Here is a 20,833-nt window from a genome sequence, read left to right on the forward strand (position 1 = left end):
GTCCCATTATAGTCAATGAAATGTGATTTATCTCCTTTAGGATTGGTATCTGTTATGAAAGAAGTTGTCCTCTGGACATCTCTATTTCTCTCTGTTGCTTATAAAAATAGTCTACAATGATGGCATAGTATAGCTGGCTAACTTTTATAAATCTGAGGTAAGAGTCAGGCCTATTCAAATTGCATTATAGGATGAAACTAAAGATTAAATTCTGATCCCACTGAAAACAAGGATAACTGAGAGTGCCATGCTCTGACTTACAGGGTTGAGAGCTCAAACCCAGCAGCATCATTTGCTGCACCAAAATACAGGGCTGGCAGCCTGCGAGTAGCTTTCTGAGCACTGGTTTTGACACTGATACTGACTCCATCTGCATCTTGGGTAAAATGATTTCTTGATTTGACTGTTGCCTCTATTGTTGCCAATCTCAAGAGTGCACTCTCAGATTGTGTCCAGACTTGTAGCTCTCTGTGGATTAAAAGAATGATTTAAAAGTATTAAATTATCTTTAATTCAAATATTTTGCAATCCTTTAAATTTTTTAATGTAGGACCATTATCATAACGCACTGTTAAAATTTTTCCGTTGTGCAACACTTCCTTAAGATTAACTGAGCAAACTGTTTTTCCTGTCCTGTTCAGTTTGGAATTCCTTACTGTAAATTAAAGAAAATCACAAGCTGCACATAGTTACTGTAAGAATGAGAATAGAAAATATACAAACAAAACCAATCATAAGCCTACATAATACATCTGTGAGTGGGTTTAGGAGGCTGATGGAAATTACTTGACTTGCATGATAAGGGTATGTGGGAGGTTAAGAAGAGATATTTTTTTTAAGTACAGAATTACAGCAATATCAGTTTGATTCTACTGAAAAATACTTTAAAATTTTCTCTTTTATTTCAATGTGAAAAGAGTAGCCCAGTAAGAGTGACTCTTAGCTTTTGGAGCTCTTTTTTCTTTTTGTCTCTTACTGTTGTTGATGATGTGACAAATGCAATCTCTATTCCTGAAAAGCCGCACATCCATTCTGTAAATGAAATAGAGTATAGTTAAAGGTACATCTCCTTCCTGCAACCGAAAAACTGAGATGGTGTTTTTAAATGCAACTTCAGTATTTTAGAGGCACATAGGAACTGTTTAGAAGAGCAAAACAGCTGTCAGCACTTTGCCTTGCCATCTACAGGATGCTGGTTAGGCTATAATTTCTCACTAATTAACTGATCTAAAATAGAACCCTTTGTAACTAGTCCACCAGCAATCCATGAGGTTTGTGTTGCCCACATCTCTTTTAACTTTGGCAAAGGCTTACAGTTTCTGATCTTGATGTCTTGTTTGATTTGCATTTCTGTTTTGAGACTAACATTAATTACACTGTCAAAACAGATTTTATCGTTTACGTAACACGGGCTGCCTACAGACCTAAGTTTCCTCAATGTGGAGGTAACAACTTACGCACGGAATGACTTGATTACAGTAATTCCTTTTATACTGTTCTCCTCCTGGGCAATTGTAGTGTGTACTTAGATCCCAGCTTTTTCCAAATTTAGTGGTCACATTTCCACTTAACTGTTAGCTTCCTGTACAAAATCACATAGATGTACAGGACTTAAGCCTAAAAGGATTTACTCTCAATATTGAGTCTAACCTGATGCACACACAGATTTTTTTTAAAAAAAAACAACTCATCCAGTAATTTTGCCTTATCCCAATAAATTCTGATTGAGGTTACGTGTCATGCTAAAGATTTCTGTCTTTTTTTCACAAGAGCTATACAGATTCTGTTTAGCAGAGAGATGTCAAAAACAGATGCTGCTTAAAGAATAGCATTTTATATGAGATTCATATGACAGCAGTGTCTCAGTGACATGCTATTTTGAAAAAATAATTGAAAAAGTTGTATATAAAAAGCACAAATCTTGCCTATGTCAATAATATGTTATGATAATGGTCCAGATCCTGAGTTTGTATGAATTGGTCTGATTCCGCTGACTACAACATCCACAACTTCAGTGGGACTAACAGCGTGGTCTAGTCCAGTGTCTAAATCCGTGCAATCAATTTAAAAGCTACAGAAATACAGAGCATTTGCTTTTAATACCTCTGTGGAGCTACAAAGGGACCTTGGGCCAAGCTATTACTAGCTGCTATGTCGTAGCTCCAGCAGACGGGATCAAGGAGCAGGAAATTAGGATTCAGTCATTAATGCAAGCAAATTCCATGCAGGCTTGCTTTTACAGCCAGCTCACAGGGGATGTGGAGCAGAGGAGATGAAGCTCCCACCTTTCCAATGAACACAGGTAATGGAGAGGTTATGTCCCAATGCATACCAGAGTCCTACCAGTGCTGACACAGGGACAGAGCTTTTGGCTGAAGTTTACGTCACCCCTTTAGGCATTTCAAAACTAGATGTCCTGATCTGAGCTGGTTGTCCTTGATTATCTTTACAGTTGATGGAGAAAAGTAGGCACCTGCATAGGATGATTCATTTCCTGGTAAAATAAGCACCTAAGATGGGTGAGAATTGCCCCCAGAATTGCTTCTTTTTCTCCCAGTAATTCTAAAAGAGATCAGACAGCTAACTTAGACTTGGATGACTGTTTTTTAAGTGACTAATGTGAGGTGAAATGGATTCCCATGTATAGTTCTCAAATACTGTCTTGAAGGTATGATATAATTCATTGTTACTAAAAGAGCCTACTTAAAAAACTGGCACAGGATAAATGCAGCATTTTGCACCCATGGGCTATGGCAACATGAGACCATCAATTAACATCTGACTTTAGGGTGTAACAAATATCCAGGTTTACTTAAACATAATACATGTAAAATGACCCATCAAGAAAAAAGGTTAGGAAGTTACAGATACCTATCACCCAGACAATGCTTTGGGTTATATAGTTTAAATAAAATGCAGCCCATCATATAAACTGTGCTGATAAGACTCATCTGGGTGTAAGCAGTCTTTCCAAGAAAATATCTCACAAAAATATCACTGTGAATATATCACTGTTTCTTACTGCTTAATTTGGAAAGCAAGAAACAGGGTTCTTTTCATGGATATCCAAGCTCAAAAAGATTCTCTCTCTACTGAGAAACTACCTGCTCCCTTTACTGGCTAGGATTCATTGTGCAGGGCTGAATGAGAAAAGAGAAGAAGCAGGAAGATAGGTTAATAACTAAAGTATCTCTCTGATTATGTTCGAGGGAAATCTATCCAAGATTTGATTTAAAGAATTAATTTAAAACAAAATTCTCTCTTGAATTTCAAGCACAGTATGACATTGGTAAGTTTTAATGACTATTTTTGCAAAGTTCAAATATCCTTACCATTCAAAAAAATTCTCTCATTACCTTACAAATGGAGAAACTCTTGAACATGAAAGCCCGCAGAAATGACAGGATCTTTCAGTAGCAGAGCAGCAAGCAAAAGTGTGGACCTATCCACGGAGTAGCAAAGAAAAGGGCTGGAGGAGCCCAGACATGAGAATGTGGTGTGTCTTCCTCACCTGCCCTATACTCACATGCAGCCGATGTTTCAATTTAAGTGCAAAGTGATTGTGTTTGAGAAGTGCTTTGAAGGACTTGCATTGACATTCAGTTAGCACTGCCTATGGAGCAAAACTTTTTTCTCTGTGCAGAGCCTGAGCATGTACTGTTCCAGCATTGGAAAGAGAAAGTAGACCCCAAATCACCAGTGTAGGCCTTTGAGGTGGCCACTGATGGCACACATTGAAAACGGCAGACTTGGATCCAAACAGACTAATTTACCTTAACCTTTTCCCCTCATTCTAGCTGATCACTTTTTCTTAATTAAGTAGCCAGAGGCTACACATGTCAAAACTAAGCATTTCTAAATCATCTTGTTATGACTGAACTTTAAAGGTATTACTGATCAAGAAAGAAACCCCTTTCAAACATTTCAGAATTTGACTTTAGGAAAAGCCAGATTTGCTTTGTAAAAATTAAACTGGCCTGTTTGACACGACATTCTCCTTTTAATTATGTTTGGCATTGGAGACCAGTGTATAATGGAAGTTGACAAGAGACATATATAAAAAGATGTGTCCCAACATCCTCTCTTTTAAATAGGGACTTGTAGTCTTATTTTTGACATCCATGACTTGGTAGAAAAATCATCAGAGACTTCATTCTTTTTGTGGAAATAAACTCTTTTAGTGGCTGAGTTTTTTTTCTCGAAAGTCCCCTTTGATTTCTTAATGGTCTTTCAACGTTCACCATTCTTTATTTTGAGAAGTAACTGTTATGCATTGATACGTACATTTTTATTTTAGGAGTAGCTCAGAGGTCCTGATGACCATGATGGAGTATAGTGAAGAGATTTCAGGGCATTTCAAGGACAGCCATGTTAGCTGGGACTGTAAAAACCTTTAGCTAGAACAGTATTCGTGATGGTCAAAAGACTATACCAATAACTGAGTACTCTTTTCATACAAGATTAGATTTAATTGTGGCCTTTCATTGTGAGGAGGTCTCTTTTTCCTATTCTGAAGTGGTTTCAGAGTTAGCATTCACCTTCCCTGTGCAAAGCAGAAGATCTAGCGTCAGCCTGGGAGTCTGCACCGTGTTTCTCTCAGTGCTGTGGTTCCTCAGAGAAGCTCTGTCTGCCTGCAGCAACATGCCCCTGGGAGCTCTGCCTCCAGGGCAGCTCCGTGCTCTCTGCAGAGTAATTATCCTCCTTCTGAATAGACCTCCTTACAAAACAGAAAATCCAGTTTACTTCTGCCGTGTGTCATAAGGGACAACCGTTTCCTTTAATTGATGGTGCTTTCATGTAAATTCATCATCCAGTTAACTTTGTGATCTCAGCCTAAATAATGTTATTTTGACTAAGTGCTTAGTGGTTATATTGATTTGTAAAAACCCCTCAGGTGACTCTATCTTGCAAATGGACCAACAGCAGTGATTTATTAAAAGGCTGCCTTTTGAAAGGTGTTCTGAATGTCACCTATGGCCACTGATATTTCATCAAATATGTCACGTCTCTCCTTCTGCCTTTTGTCTGTGAATCTCTATGGATGACCTGAAGTTATATCTAAATTGAATTATTTTGGTCATTTTATTTCTAGTGCGAACTGTGTTGGCACTGAAATATGGACAGAGTAACTGACTTATTTCTATAGCTATAGCAACAGTAACCTTAAGCAAGTTTAGTCAAGTGTAGATTAAGAGGGATATTCTGCTTCCAGATATATCAATTAAACAAAAAAAAACCCTGTTACTTATGAATTATCAGAAAACTTTCCTTGGATTTCTATTGTATGTGTCCAAACCACCAAATTGCCAGTTTTCCAGTGCTGGGATTGTCTTCCTGGTTACTCTGCAGTATTGCCATAATGCCTGATGCTCTGGTTCTGACCGGTGCTTCCCCACTGGGATCACAAAGCACATAAGGGAAATTAATGTGGTTTACAGAACAGGCCACTTGTAGCCATCTCTGTGCCAAATTCAACACTAATAGGCAATCTTGTATATGTGAGGGTCATCTGGCAGTTAAGGTATCAAATGTAAGTCATGTGCTAGGAGAAGATAACTGGAGCCGGCATAAATGGGCACTGCAGTCTTTACATAAAGGCAATGATCCTTACAAAACCAAATTGATGTGTTACACTTTTTCCTGCCTGAGTGACAAATCAATGCATGTTATACTGCATTGCTACTTGCTCCTTTCTCCTAAACAATTTATACCTGGTTTTCATCATCGTTTAGCGTAGCCCACTATGAAGCAGCACAGAACCATTTTGGAGCTGATTGCACATGTTTTTGTTGAAGTGGGGCAAGTACCTGAACAGTTAATACTTTGATTCAAATGGAAGTCTATATCCATATAGTTTAAAATTAGAACAGTTTTTTACCATTTTTATCATTTTTGGTTGATGATCATAAATTAACAGATGGAGATAGACTGTAACTTATGAGCTCCAAAAAAATATTTTTCCCACTTTATTAAAAAAGGCAAAAAATAAATTCAGCTTTCTATATTAAGAGAGCCTTTGAATACAACCGGGGGGAAAATTTTAGTTTCTTTTTCATAATTCCTTCTGTGTTTAGTTTAAACATTTAAAAGATATATTTACCTTTTGTGCCATCTACTTTCTTTTTCTTTGCATTTCAGAGCAGCTATAGATTTTACAAATTGATTAACAGCATGGCAGAAGGTTGTTGCTTTTACTTTGCTTGAGCCTCATTGCTCAACAGCAGGATTGGTGAGAGAAATATCAGGAGTGCTCAGCATATGCACACTAAAACTACTCAGAAAACTAAAGAAAACAGAAATCTTTGGTCATCTTTTGTGAGCCACAGAAGCAACAGAAGATTAGCCAGGATTGATGTTTTATGTGTCAAAATATGAACGTCGTGGTTTAACTCCAGCCAGCAACTAAACACCACACAGCCGCTCGCTCACCCCGCCCCCACTGCCGGTGGGATGGCAGAGAGAATCGGGAGGGCAAAAGTGAGAAAAATCATGGGTTGAGATACAAACAGCTTAATAATTGAAATAAAAACCAAAGTAAAACAGTAGTAGTAATAATAATTACAACAACAATAATAGAATATACAAAGCAAGCGATGTACGATGCAACTGCTCACCAGTCGCCGACCGATGCCCAGCCAGTCCCTGAGCCATGCGCGCCCCTTCCCGGACCACACCTCCTGGTTTATATACTGAGCATGACATTACATGGTATGGAATACCCCATTGGCCAGCTGGGTCAGCTGTCCTGGCTATGCTCCCCCCCAGCCCCTTGCACACCCGGCAGAGCACGGGAAGCTAAAAAGTGCTTGACTATGCAAGCACTACTTAGCAAGAACTAAAACATCAGTGCACCATCAACATTCTTCTCATACCAAATCCAAAACAGAGCACCACACCAGCTACCAGAAAGAAAATTAACTTTATGCCAGCCGAAACCAGGACAATGAAGCATGTTTCTGTTTCTGCTGAAGTCCACAATTTAAATCCGTCTAAAGTCGTACTGCGACAGGTCTGCCTTCCTGCTTTTGCACACCCCTGTCCTCGCGGTGTGTTTCATTCCTGGCCATTGTGCTGGCTCTGACACCCAGCTTGTCCTGCTGTGACTGAAGACAAGGATCCTCCATCCCAGTTATCTTTTTCCCAGTTCAGCTTTCAGCATCAGTGCCCTGGATGGAGTTACTCGTGCACTGTCCTTGGCCAGCGCTTGGTACCCCGGGGCTGCATTGCCCAGCACCAGCCCTCCCTGTGGGGATGGCAAAACCCACCACAGCTCTGGAGTTTGTAGAATGATGGACCAAAAAATGGGGAAGACATGAAGCAGCGCTGAGGAGGTTTTATGTGCTTACTTTGAACTAATAACCACTAAGGCCAATAAAATTTGCAAAGTAGCAAACGATGCAAAGCTGACAGGAGCTCCTGTCCATGAGCATAAGAAGGGGATGATAAATGAAAAGGAAGTTGTTTTTCTGTTAGGAAAAGGAAATGTTTCTTCCCATATGTAATATGTGGTATGTACAACTGCTAGGGCCAAGAATTGGACATGGTAGAAAAAGACATTACTGATAACAAGGTAACAAGAACATTCACAGACGTAATAATTAATGCAAAAAAATTTTGAAAGTGACATAAAATTTCATGCTTCAGATCTTAAGCCAATACTTATTTATTAGAGACCTAAGACCAAGCACGAACAGTAAGCTATGGATTACAGGGTTACTTTTCTCCTTTAACAAGCCCCTAATCTACTATGTAGTCATCTCTTAAGTCAGCAGCGCATACCAAGTTTATCTAAGACAAGTCTTGGTCACGTTATTCATCTAAGTTATCCCATTTACTTCACTAGAACCACTTGAGTGATTAAAGCAAATAGAATTTGGTGGCAAGATTTGCCTCGCAAATTCATGCCTCCGTCCTCTTACCTGATTTTGTTACAGTCTCCAATTAGTCCTGGATTTCTGTGGCTCTGAAACTGTTGTGCCAGATATGAACTCATTAACTGTGTAGAGATGGATTTTTTTATTCCCTGCTCAATATTTGCTCCCTGTGACTGTAGCTTAGAAATTAATCGGATTTCTTCCTGCCATATTTCACTGTAAATACATAGCCAGTTTCTCACAAACTTTCAGTCTTTCTCCTGGTTTCTTCTCCTTGTTGAACATCTGTGGGGTTTTTTAATTGCTGTTTAGTGCTCATGATCAAATGCTTGCCAGAATACTGCAGTAACTGTAATACTTGGTGGCTTTAAGCCATGTCACTCCACCGAAACAACCAGAAATTTCCAGAATAAAATATTCAATCCTAGGGGAAAAAAAGAAAAAAAAAAAAAAAAGCAAGTGACTGTTTTGGTTTTGCCACAAGGAGAATTTTTCATTTTTAGAAATGTAAATGAAGATTAAGTTAGCTATGAAGGGTTGCAACAGAAGTTTTAACATTTATATTCATTAGACAGAGAAGTGATCTGCTGCCCGAGTAGTAGGGATATATTGCTTGTGATGTTTCATTATCACATTTACCATATGTTTCATTATTCACTGCTATTCTTTTGCATGAAGACAGACGGTAAAAACCAGTAAATTAGTTACAACAGTGATAACCTGTCTTATGTTACAGGTAAAAATAGCTTCCTGTTGTGGATTTCACTCACCCTATTTCACCCCATTGTCTCTATTTCTAATGTTTCCCAGCACTTTGATCACTTGCATCTACGTTTGCAGGGGGAAGGCAGGGGAGCAGTATTATGGCGACTCTCTTAGTGGAACCATTCCTTAGAGCTGCTGCTTGAGCTCATAAGACACCATTGTAATTTCCAAGCTTTACAGTCTCTCCCTTCTTCTGTGAAATTTCTGTATTCCCTAAAGCATCTGAAAAATACTGGTTTTTTCTTCCTCCTTAACTTCTGGTTACAAAACCAGCAGGAGATAAGATATTTGTGATAGGACAACAAAATGGCACTTCAAAAAAAGCATACAGTCTCAGAATCTGAAGAGCGTGTTTTCACGTGTTTTACCCTGTTAGAGCAATTTAGCTCAGAGCAAGGCTCACTTTAAACCTCTACCAGAATTGAGCGGCATCAGTAGTAATTCAAAATGTGCTTCAAATGAAGGTTTTCTCTTCCTAGCTCTGCCTCACTCTCTTTTATTTATGACCACCCTTTTATTTATGATTATCAAGAATCAAAATTTAAGAGTAGTCTTCTCTAGGGTCACTTTTCCCGTAGGCTAACCTGGCGATGCAGCTCAGCAGCCCCAGGTATTAGCAAATTCCTACACTGGTCTCTTCCCTCCAGAGAGCTGCAACACAGCCTCATATCAAAAAGCACGACGGGAGAGGCGCTCCTTCTGACTTCATTGCTCACCAGCCCATATTTGTGTAATCGGAAGAGGAACTCTTGTAGGATCCTTTTTGGACTCAAGTAACCCCAATTCCAAGGTTTTCTGAGTCACTGTTGCAATGTCCAATGCATTTAACAACACCAGAAAAAGGCAAACCTTTTCCTTAAGTCATACGTTATCCTGGTCTCTGCATGTATACATTATGCTATTTCAGCATTATTGATATGGGGAAACATAATAATTTTCTTTATCTTCCTGCAATTCTACAAGAAATGAACTGGACTTGATTTTCCTGTACAGGAATATGGAAAGCTATATCATGATGCATTTTTCTTTCAGTTGCTAATTTTATGAATTATGATTATATGTGCTTTGGGGAAAAAACACTTCCACAACAGAAACACTCTTATTAGTACCAAAAAAGTATAATGGGCTTAGACAATTAGAAAATTCAGCTGTGTGATATTAATGACTAAATATCTGTCTCTATGAAATCTCTAAAATTTTGTAAGGAAGCAGTATTTGCACAATTCTGCATCTGTAGAGCTTTCTTGGATGTTTTATTGAGCCTTTTGCTGCAAGACAGAATCTATGTTGAACCAGCCTCAGACCTGTCCTGCTCATCAGACTAAAAGTCTTAGTTCTGCTCATGTATATCCAGTTCTTTCAGTGTTTCAGACCCATTTTTATATCTATATTTACATATTCTCTGCATTTAAGTATATTCCGCTTCAATGCATGTTCTAAGAATTTAGGGCTTACTGCAGGATAACAGATAAAAAGTCACTGCTTTTGGTATTGTAGTTTTTGCTTGTTGTCCAAGTATCTAGTAGCTTTGCATATATTGTAACATTTTTTGCATGCCTGGAATTTCCTTTTATTAACCGTACTGTGGATATTTTTAAAACATATGCTTCTTGTGCAAGTAGCCAATGTTGCCTAATTCCAGCCAGTACAGCTGGAAGTATTTTTAAAGGCTGAAGTGTGGCATACCATAAAGTAGAAGTTTCTGAATAATATTTTGTTCCAGTATATTGATGCTACTTTCTTAATACACTGTATCAATACAGAGCCCACAGTTCAGATGATAACAAGAGGGAAAAAAAAATCTTCCTTTATTTCTCTTATCAGCTTTACCCCATGCGGAAACAACCTCAGAAGCCCCAGTGTGTACCTACCCCGGACAAGTCTTAACACACACAAATCCTCACTAACTCTCTTTCATCTCCACCACAATCTGGGACTCCAATTTCCACCCCTTGCTTCCTGGTTGAAATAAAATGTTGCTGTGGACGACAGCAACAGAGCAATCTGACTCTGAGAGACACTTTCAACTAATAGTGAGGTTCACAAAGAGCGCTAGGTTGCACCGTCTTCATTTTTAAGTTGCATAATCTCAATGTTAAAGTGATTTCTGTTGTGAAGTTTCCATCAGATTAATCTTGATTTCTTTTTTTTTTTCCTTTTTTTTTTTAAATTCTTTCCATAGCTGTAACTTACACAAGTTACAAAAAAACACCGCCACCGGTACCCCCTCGTACCACTTCCAAGCCACTGATCTCAGTCACGGCACAGAGCAGCACAGAATCCACCCAGGACGCATATCACGACAGCCGGACTCAGAGGATTTCCCCGTGGCCGCAGGACGGGCGAGGGATGTACAACTCCACCGACAGTTTGGACAGTAACAAGGCCATGAATCTCGCCTTGGAAACTGCGGCTGCGCAGCGCCATGCCTCCGAGAGCCAGAGCACCTCGATACGAACCAGTGACAAGGCCATTTTAGTGACAAAAGCAGAGGAGTTTCTTAAAAGTCGACGTTCCTCTATAGGGATCCAGGTAGCCTATCATTAACATCTGTTTTGTGATGAATTGCTTGCCTTCTTTCTGTAAATAGCATAGAATGAGTCATTCAGCTTCACTGGTTCTAATAATCTAAAAAACAACCCCTGGCTGCTTAGCGTTAATTGTAATTCACATCATGGCAACGTGGCTGTGCAGAAAAGTCTTCGGCTAATATGCTATACCTGGAAGAAAATGAATGAATAAATCTCTAGGGAGGTTACCTGTCATTAACACTTGATATGAAAATTATACTGCAGAGCTACAGGTGAACAGCATGTTCATCTCCTTCCCTCCATGAATTCACAGTCCTTTTTATAGAATTACACCAGCTTTACAATGCTTGACTGTATTTTTTCCATTATCTTTCTCTTTTGACCTTGGAAAATGTGTAATGCTGCTGGATCTTCAAGTTATTCTACCTAAAAAGAACCGCCCCACCCACCCCCCCGTTACTTTTAGTTGTGGTGGGGAGAAGGTACTAAGGAAGAGAAAGAAATGTGCTGGTGTAGATACAGCGTAATTATAGATAACGAGTAATGAAATAACGTTAATAAGTACAGTCTTTGAGCATTCCTCCATTTGTCCACCAAAAAATGGAATATTTATTTCACCTGACAAAATGTCTGTCAGGTTGTGGGCACCTCAGTTACATTGTGTTGTTTCAGGTGAATGAAATAAGACGATTCCAAATGCAAATTCTGAATGCTATTCCTTCTACTAAATGGAAAGCACTATAGATAGCAATGGTCATTTGTTTAAATCTCTAGGAACTACCAAGTAGTAATAAAAATCAGAAAGCTGAACTTGCAAAGAATGCAAAGTCCTTTGAGACACAGGAGTAGATGAAAATTTAGGCTTCTGTTCTGCTGTTACTTAGGCACATATATAATTTTAAGTATGTGAATATTCCCTTTTACATCACTAGGTTCACTTCTGTGCTTAAAAATCTCTACTTTTGCCAGATCAACTATAGAGGAAATGCCATGCATTTTGGCATAGTTACAGGTATTGTGGAGACAGAAACATAGATCTTGAGAAGGTAATAGTCCGTGTAGCAAAGCCCAGTGAGTGACTGTTTATCTACTAGGAAGTATACTATTTTCTTTAAAAAGTAGTAATTCCATTTCCATTAATTTCAAAATACAATCAGAGAAAAGTATGTGGGTTAAGCATGTCACAGCTACTGATTGAACTTGACTGTTTAACATCTTAGCGTGGTATAATTTTGCAGTTCCACAACGAATTAGACTAATGGGAAGGCATAGGCTTTGCCAGCAATTTGCTTGTCCATTTCTCAACATAAAAGTATTTGTTTCTGCTTCTTTAGATACAGAAGAGTAGAATGCAATTTAACAGCAATGGTAAAATAATCAGATGGCTACTTTTCAAATGTTTTACAAAGTAATTAGTATATCTTAAATTGTTCAGAGAAGAGGCTTAGCAGATAACAGTGAAAAGCTCAAAGGAGCAGCAAGTAATTTTTGGCACCTTTTAGCCCCTAACCTGAAACTTCCTCTTCAGAAAGGAATAGTATCGAGTGTCGTTCTTATCTCTTCTTCACAGCAGCTGTGCACAGTGGTATTTAACAACGTTGGTGTCTTGCTTCAGTCAGTCCTGGTACTTCAGCAATTAATTCTGAAACTTTGATTACATCACTTGATCCTGTTTCTTACTGCAGGTGATGACCAGTACTTTTCACTGAGCTCTGACCCTTCTTGGCATGTGGTGCATTTAATAATATGTGCTTATAATCCGCAAAAACATCTGTGCAATGATTTCCATGGAGGCAGCAGATCTTCCATAGCAACTTACCATCTGACGCTTGGCCCATAATACTGGTCCTCAGGTGCACACACTGAAAAAGGCAAATATTGTTTGCAACAGCAGGTCTTAGGAGGATGAGCTGTTTGTTATCTTTTGAGAAGTACAAACTGCTTGCTTGTACCATTTGGTAGATGAGGTTAAAATTGCAAAATTACCCTCAACACAGTATCCTGAGAGCACATTTTTGTTGTTTGGGGTTTTTTCTGTAGTAAGTTTCAAACTTCACATTAGTCTGAAAAATACCTTTCTACAGCATTTCTAAGCAGAAAATGCATTTTATTGTATTTCTGTTGCCAGGTTTGTAAGGAATAAAAACACAGGGTAGAATGCTCTTATTGCAAACTATGTAAATAGTAATTTATGCCCCCAAAATACAGTTGAAGTATTTAATTTCTTTTAGACTTCTGCATCAAAGCACCTTAGAAAAGGATGGTTTTTATTTGCATATTTCCTTGATTGACTAAGTGACTTGTTTGCTCATTAGCATGCCATGCCAGGGTAATGCATTGAATTTGCATTTATTTGCATTAATTAATTTGCTATCAGGATGGTTAATTTGTGCATTTTTTAATGTTTCATTCCTTCAACACATTGGTGTGAGAATGCTTGCCAACGGAGCTTCATACAGGAGCAGAGAGGCACAAAGATAAAGAATGACCAGCAATGCCTCTGCACGTGGAACTGCTATGGACCCAGCCTAGGGCTCACATGTCTTTGGTATATATGATTTGCGTAGCGTACATGTAATGAATAGCAGTCCTTTTAAAAAGTCCTGGCATGCTAGGCATGTGCCATAGGTATTCACATGCACAGGGAGCCCAAGCTCCTAGGGGAGCATTGGACTTACTATGAAAATCAGAAGACCAGTCTGCAAGGACAGAGAACACAGATATGGTAACCCATCTCACGGTATGTCAGCCCTATCCCCGATGGGAATTTTGAACAAAAAAAGCTTGGGAAACAAGGCTTTTCCAGAAAATAGCTGGTTTTTTTTTCACTGCCATATTTAAATCAAGAGGAATATTGTCAGACGTATCAGTAGGCACTGGGAAAAAATGTTGATTCCTAAATTCAAATGAATTGCAAAATACTGATTCTGGGATTAAAAATTTAGTCAGCATTCTTAAGAATATATATGTAGAACAAAGAATAAAACTCTAGTAATACTAGTAGCTATAGTCGTCATACCTGTCTTCTGTCATGACAGCAGAAGACTAATCAAAGTATTTGAATTAAAATGGAGGGTAGAGATTGTCTAGAGTAAAAAAAACCCACTAAGTCAAGAACAAGGTTATTGCTAATGTTTTTTCAAGGATTTTCCTTGCTCTTTTGCACACCCTTGTATATATGCTAACGATTAACATTCAAAAACTGCTCTAGTTATAAACTATTTCATATTAAAAGCATTTGGATTGTAAAATATATGAGAAAACATGTAAAGCAATTACTCCTTATTTATTGCAAGTATTTCAAAGCATGCAGTCCTTTGTTTCTTCTCTATTTAAAAGACATCCAGGCTTCTCAAAATGAACAGAAACCCCGGAAGTAGAGGAGATGGAAACAAATGCTGTAAGTGTGGAGGCTGATTCATGATGGTATTTTTGGAGATGAGCACTAATTGTAGCGTAGAGAATGGACTTTGTCATCTTCATTTATCATCAGATCACGCTTCAAAATATCTAGGCTTTTTTTAATCTCCAGAATCTTCCTTAAACAAATCGTTCTTATAAATCAAAAGCTGTATTCAGGAGGATTAGTGCAATAACTCGCCTGCCTAATTTTTTGTGTCAAAAGGGGATCTTCTGCATAATATTTATATATATATTTAATAAAATTATTAACATCGTATGGTAAAAGCTGCAGTCTCGAACTGGAATTTCCCTTTAAGGCAAAGCATTTTATACCCACATAGCATACTTACTTGGATAAGCATCTACTCTTTCTTTAGACTGTTTAGGTTATACCATCCTTGTCAGTGCTCTACTTCAGTGTACACATAGCAATCAAAAGAAATATTCGCATTGATTACACTGGTCTTTGGATCATAAATGATCCAAAGTTTTAGAGGTAAGCGTTGTTCATTCTGCTCCTAAAATCACTATCAGATTGTGCTTTTGTGAGAGAAGTGCGTGAAGTCCTTGGCCTGCAGAAGTCAATGAAAGTTTTGATAACACCTCCGTGGTACAGAGGCTATAACCTGGCCTTTAGAGTTAACATTGACTGATAGATAGATAGATAGATAGATAGGTAGGTAGGTAGGTAGGTAGGTAGGCAGGTAGATAGATAAATCAGAATTCACAGGCTTAGCTGGTTAGCAGAGTTCCCATCCAGTGGTTGCATTTTGGCCTCCTCGCTTGTCAAAAAGCTTAGCAGTTGGAATTGTAGTTAAAACAAAGCTATAGTTATTTTAAAGCCATCTAATTTTTTACTCTTTTTCACAAATTACTGTTGCTCGTTTTCTTAACTGCCATCTAACATAATCAAACATTCAAAGTGGAGAAGACCCAGATTGCTGCCTTGCAGGATGTTTGTTGGTTCAGAACAATTTGCCACTTAGCATTAAATGCACCAAAAAAGTTATGAGCAACCACTGCTGTGTGCATTATTTTGTTGTTACTGTCTCATATTAGCTTGACACAAATCCAGTTTCCTAACTCTGGCATGCATTTTTAGCAAAAAGTGCTTTCTTAAAAGACCAGCAGAAGTTTTTAACCCTCTGTAGGATATTCTTGTGGTAATTAGCACTTACTCTGCCACGCGACGTATTTGAGTAGTCCGGATGTTCTGCTGGGAAGCAGTGGAGTAGCAAAATGGACCCCGTGGTGAGGCACCAAAAATCACTCAAGCGTAGGTTTATTTGGGTGGGTTTCTAAAACTTACTTTGAAAGAGTATATGTTTTTTGGCTGATAAAAGTATTCCATCAGTTAAGGAAAGCAGTAGCAGTTAGTACTGTAGTTTTATTTGAAGTATTTTTCCAGCTTTGAAGTCACTGCATATAAATGAGATCTCTCTGTACCTAAGAATGGTTATCTGCATTCACAATTACATGTACTTGATCTAGTGTCAAATGTAGTGTTTTCTTCCCTTTTTTACCCATTATCACCGAGAAGCCTATGCAAGAGAGAAAAGGTGAATTATTTCCCTTCCTGTGCATCATCAGAGAGATTGTTTATTAAATTCTAATTATAGAACAAATTGGTTACAGCAGCAAAAACCCACTGAGGGCAGTGAAGTTGCATGGGGAGAGATAATGTGGCCCGAAGGACTCTTATTACTGATGCTTATGAGAGAGAAGCGAAAGACACCAGGTTAAAATCTGTTTTCTTGCACATTGAATATATTAACTTCAAGCCTCCCTTAGAGACAGTACGTATAGAAGCTTAGACTGGAGTTTTTAGGACACTACAATGTTATGTTGCAGTGCTCATTTTTAAGAGCAGAATAATACTTCAATACAGAAATAAAGGTTGCTTTTAAGTAGTTAAAATTATCAGCTAAAAAAGCTTAGTAAATACTTTGAAGGAATTATTTAATCAGTTCATGCATCCTTTTCTAGAATGAGTGCCTATAAACAAACCAAGATTGATTATAAGAAGCAAGTTATTTGCAATAGTGATCTGCATTTATTCAAATAATTTTGTGTTAGTATAATTTACTTGTGGATCATTTATTATTGAGTCAGTGCCAGTATCTGATACTTAGTTTTCAAATCTCGAGCTGGATCAGTCAGCAGTGACTGATCACAGAGGATTCATAGTATTGTCTGCTCCTTGTATTGGCAGCAAAAAACATGGAGGGGAGTGTTACGCCTTTGTGAAAGGTAAGACAAATAAGATATAGAAATAATCTCAAAATGCTCCATTACATTTACTATTAATATTATAATCCTTATGGGCATACTATAAGCCCATGAAACAACATTTTTCATGGCATAAAGTGCCAAATTTTTAAAGAAGTTTTAGTTTTATGTTTGCAAGGAGAGAAGAAGATGGCCTGCTATATTAGATCTACTCCTTTCTTCTGCTTTTCATCAGTGTCTGGTTATTTTTTTGTTTCCTCTTCTGTGTGAGACTCCCTCATAACCAGATAGAAATATAATTTGTTACATTATTTTGCTTTACTGAGATTGTGGGCCAATTTGCAAATATTAAGGCTTTTAGAACCCATGCAAGTATTAAAACAATAATGAACCATGGAGAATAACAACAGATTTATTAAGACTTATTTGAGTTTCAGGAGCTATGCAATCAAACCAAACGTATTACTTTTCCTCCTCTGCTCATTTGAATCTAGCCTGGCCAATCTGATTAAATCTAAAGAGTTTCCTGCTGTCTTCTAGCAGGAGTCCTTATAACATCTGTCATTCAGAAATGCAATTTATTTGGTTTTTTTTTTCTTTGTGAGTACTAATTATTTTCTTACTTCCCACTTTTACATGTGTTGGCATTTGCCTCCATTTTCCAGATCTATTTTTTTTGTTGGTTGTTACAATATTTGCAATCCTAGATTGCACACACACACACAAAAAATTGGCGTTCTCCTGCTGTTACAAGGCACAGTGAGGAAATGAAAGCATTAAAATATGAAGGCAATCATAAGGTCATTTAGTCAGTGTCAGCCTTGGCAAGCTGGAGGAAAGGATAATTTGGCAAGAGTTTATATTTAGAGGTAACTAATGACATTTTTGTTTTGATACCTGGGCCATCATTTTCCTGATATTTTTCTTTTGAATAAAATTTTAGAGCAGATTACTTCATTTATGCCTGTAAAATCTAGGTGTCAATTGCATATTAGGCAAATTATTCAGGATATACTTCTAGGTGAAGTACCAATAAGAAAGCACTTGAAAACAAGCAGATGAAAAAGACTTTTCCTCGATGTATTGCATCAATGGAAAGATACCAGCCCATCCAAAATATAAAAGGGAAATCTGCCTCCACAGATCAGAAGCAGAGTTCAAAAGAAGACATGCTATCTGTTACTAAGCCAAACAATGTAGTTAGCAAAAACAGATATGCTTTTGATATGCAATACAGAAGAAAATTGTGTGTTGCCAGTCTGCCTGCTTTGTTCCAACAACATCAGTTGGCCAAAATGATATTCTCTGTAGGGACCTTTCCTTGTTTATATCTTTAGACCATTATGTTTCCAACAGCACTATATGTGAGCTGTTGAAACATCCTCATGGAAGGCAAAGTCTATTTGTCGTTGACCATTGGTTACCTCCACAGTGTTACTAGCTGGATGTTAGCCCCACAAGTATGATACCATTGACCTTCCTTAAGCCTATTTCCATGTCCAGCAATCTGGCCTCCACCTCATCCTCCAGGACTCATTCAGTAGGTGCCAAGGAGCACAGGATGTAGAAATGGTCATCCTAAGGATATCGCTCTATGCAGGAAGTGCAGTGCTTTAGAAGGAACGGAAGGCAAAGACTGACACATGGGGAGATGTCAGCTTGGCTTCTTTTGTCTGGCTTTGGCTCAGGTCTGGTCTGGCACACAATGTCCTGTCCCTCCGTGCTGAGCCATGTGAATGAGCAGGAGGCCCTGATGAATCCTGTGTTCCCATCTGCTCAGGTTCTTCAGCCTGGCCACCCACAAACTTGTTCTCCTCCTCCAATAAGTGCTTTATAGTGACTCTATCTGAGATCAAGATAACTTCTCTGGCTTTTTCACAGGTGTTACATGATGCATCAGTTATGGCTTGGAAGGCCATGGTCTCTGCAACTTTAACAAGATCTTCCAGTTTTCTTATCTCCAGGAGGAGACAAAATCCCTGGTTGAAGATGTGCCCTTTGATGGCATTATTTATTGTAGTTTAAACTCAGCAAGTTCCTAAATTATGTGTTTTAACTCGGACTGACTCTGGTTGCTTTGGGGATGAAGCCCAATACCATAGCTCTTAGCAACAGTTTAGACTTTCTGACCCCTCCAGATGTTGCTATGGATTTCAACATCAAAAGGCTTCCTCCAGAAAATGTTTCTCCACCTTGGACATATCTTCCTTGTAGCACTCATACAGGCGCACCCAAGAGCCACAGTCTAAGCATTTTGTGTTATCTGCTCTTATTCACTATCTACCATCTCCTCTTCCTTTGAGAATAAGTTGACTTCACTCTTCAAAACATGTCTTTGCATATTTGACTGAGCTCTCATCACTGTAGTCAAGGCTGCAAGTGTAACTTGCCTCTCTGCTCCCCCCCAACAGGCTAGATGAGTATCTCATTCTTGGCCCAGTTAATTCATTTCTGCTCTAATGAAAAACAAACTTGTCTCTAATGAAGATGTTTTACATGCAGCTTTTCTCACATGCCTGAAAGGGCTAGGTGAGTGCCTAGTCCCTCACTTAGACTTGAACTTATTATTCAAGACTCTTTTGGACCCTTCTATGCTATAAATAAGGGTGTCTTTCCTGATATCTCTCTCTTGCACTAAGAAACTGGACCTTGTGGCTGTTCTACTTATAGCAATGTTCTTTCAGGAGAGGGTGATCCTCCAAGTACAGCTTAAGCTTCTCACCCATGTTACAGCCAAGACCCACCTTAACTAGGAAACCAACTTGCCTGGGTTTTGGTTGGTTGTTGTGGGTTTTTTTTTCCCAAGCTGCCTACCTCTGTAGTTGAAGCTTTTTTTCACTGCCAACATCAAAAGGGATCTTTCTTTTTATGCTGAGAACACCAAATCCTGGAGACTGTTACCAAGTCTGATATCTTAGTTCTCTCAATGCGCTGCCTGTCCAAGTGAATATAGCCAGCTTCCATGCAACTGCCGAGGTGGAAACAGACAGCAGCGTGTGCTTTCCCCTAGCCCTCATGCAGAATAAATGGAATTACTGGGAAATGTGTCTTTCCCTGACAGTTGCCGCACTGATATCTGGAGCTTTTGGCAAACCTGTGCCTGATGCTACACTGTACAGTTCAAGCATGCCATTAACATTTACTACAGGGTTCCTGCGCTAGCTGTTTTCATGAACATCTCCAAGACCCATACCCAGGTAAATATGAACGTGTGCTGATTACTGGCTGGAATTCCCTTCCATGTGAACGTACATGGAGCTACGCCTTGAAGATGGAAAGAGAAGTTACCAGCAACTGGCTTCTTCAAGAAGCATAGTCCACATGTACATTCACTTTCCACCCTTCTTACCCCTTCTTTCTGCATCCTTCCAGAAACCTGGTGGGATTGGGACTGCGCAGCTGAGAGACAGCTGCAAAGGCCATTGGGCTCCTTCCAGAGGTGCCTGTGACTGCTTCAAGGGGAAAAGTTATCTTGTCTTCATCATAGGATATACTCTTTGAATTCACACATGGAGTGTGCATATGGAAAAACTGGTTGCTGATGTTATTTTTTTGATTTAACAGCAAAATATCATTCAAAAGGAAAAATCAGTTCTACTCTTTTTCTTTTTTCCTGACTTTTCCTTGATTCAGTATAATTTGCATATTGCAGCACTCATTATGTCTGTGTCAAAGACTTGGGGGTGGTGTGGTGGTGGGGAGTGTTATATAAAATCCCACAGAAACTTGCAAAAGCAATGTGGTCTCAGTTATGAAGAAAACTCTACTGTGAATATATTTTGGTAAGTGTATTTCAGATGGGAATACTATAAAAAGTGCATAAATTACTTGCTTGATATAGCATTTTCAGGACCATGTTATTAAAAAAGGTGAGATATGGCATTCTGCTGTATCCCTCACGTCATTTAAATGGTTCTATATTTGTCAATGCAGTTGTCGATAAAATTTCATTGCAGCATTTCTTTTTATCACCTGCAAGTTTATCGAGCTACTTGAGATTTTATTTTATTTTGTAAATCAAGAACTATAATG

General features: G+C 38.6%; 1 protein-coding gene across 1 annotated transcript in view; it reads left to right on the forward strand.

Moving 5' to 3' along the window:
* DLGAP2 (DLG associated protein 2) overlaps positions 1-20,833 on the forward strand; it is a 102,232-nt gene that overhangs the window by 59,540 nt on the left and 21,859 nt on the right. The window contains exon 6 of the mRNA XM_075145177.1: positions 10,822-11,171. Coding sequence (XP_075001278.1) covers positions 10,822-11,171 — 350 coding nt within the window. The remainder of the gene's footprint in view (positions 1-10,821; positions 11,172-20,833) is intronic.

This window comes from Calonectris borealis, chromosome 3 (genome assembly GCF_964195595.1).
Source record: "Calonectris borealis chromosome 3, bCalBor7.hap1.2, whole genome shotgun sequence".
Taxonomy (NCBI): domain Eukaryota; kingdom Metazoa; phylum Chordata; class Aves; order Procellariiformes; family Procellariidae; genus Calonectris; species Calonectris borealis.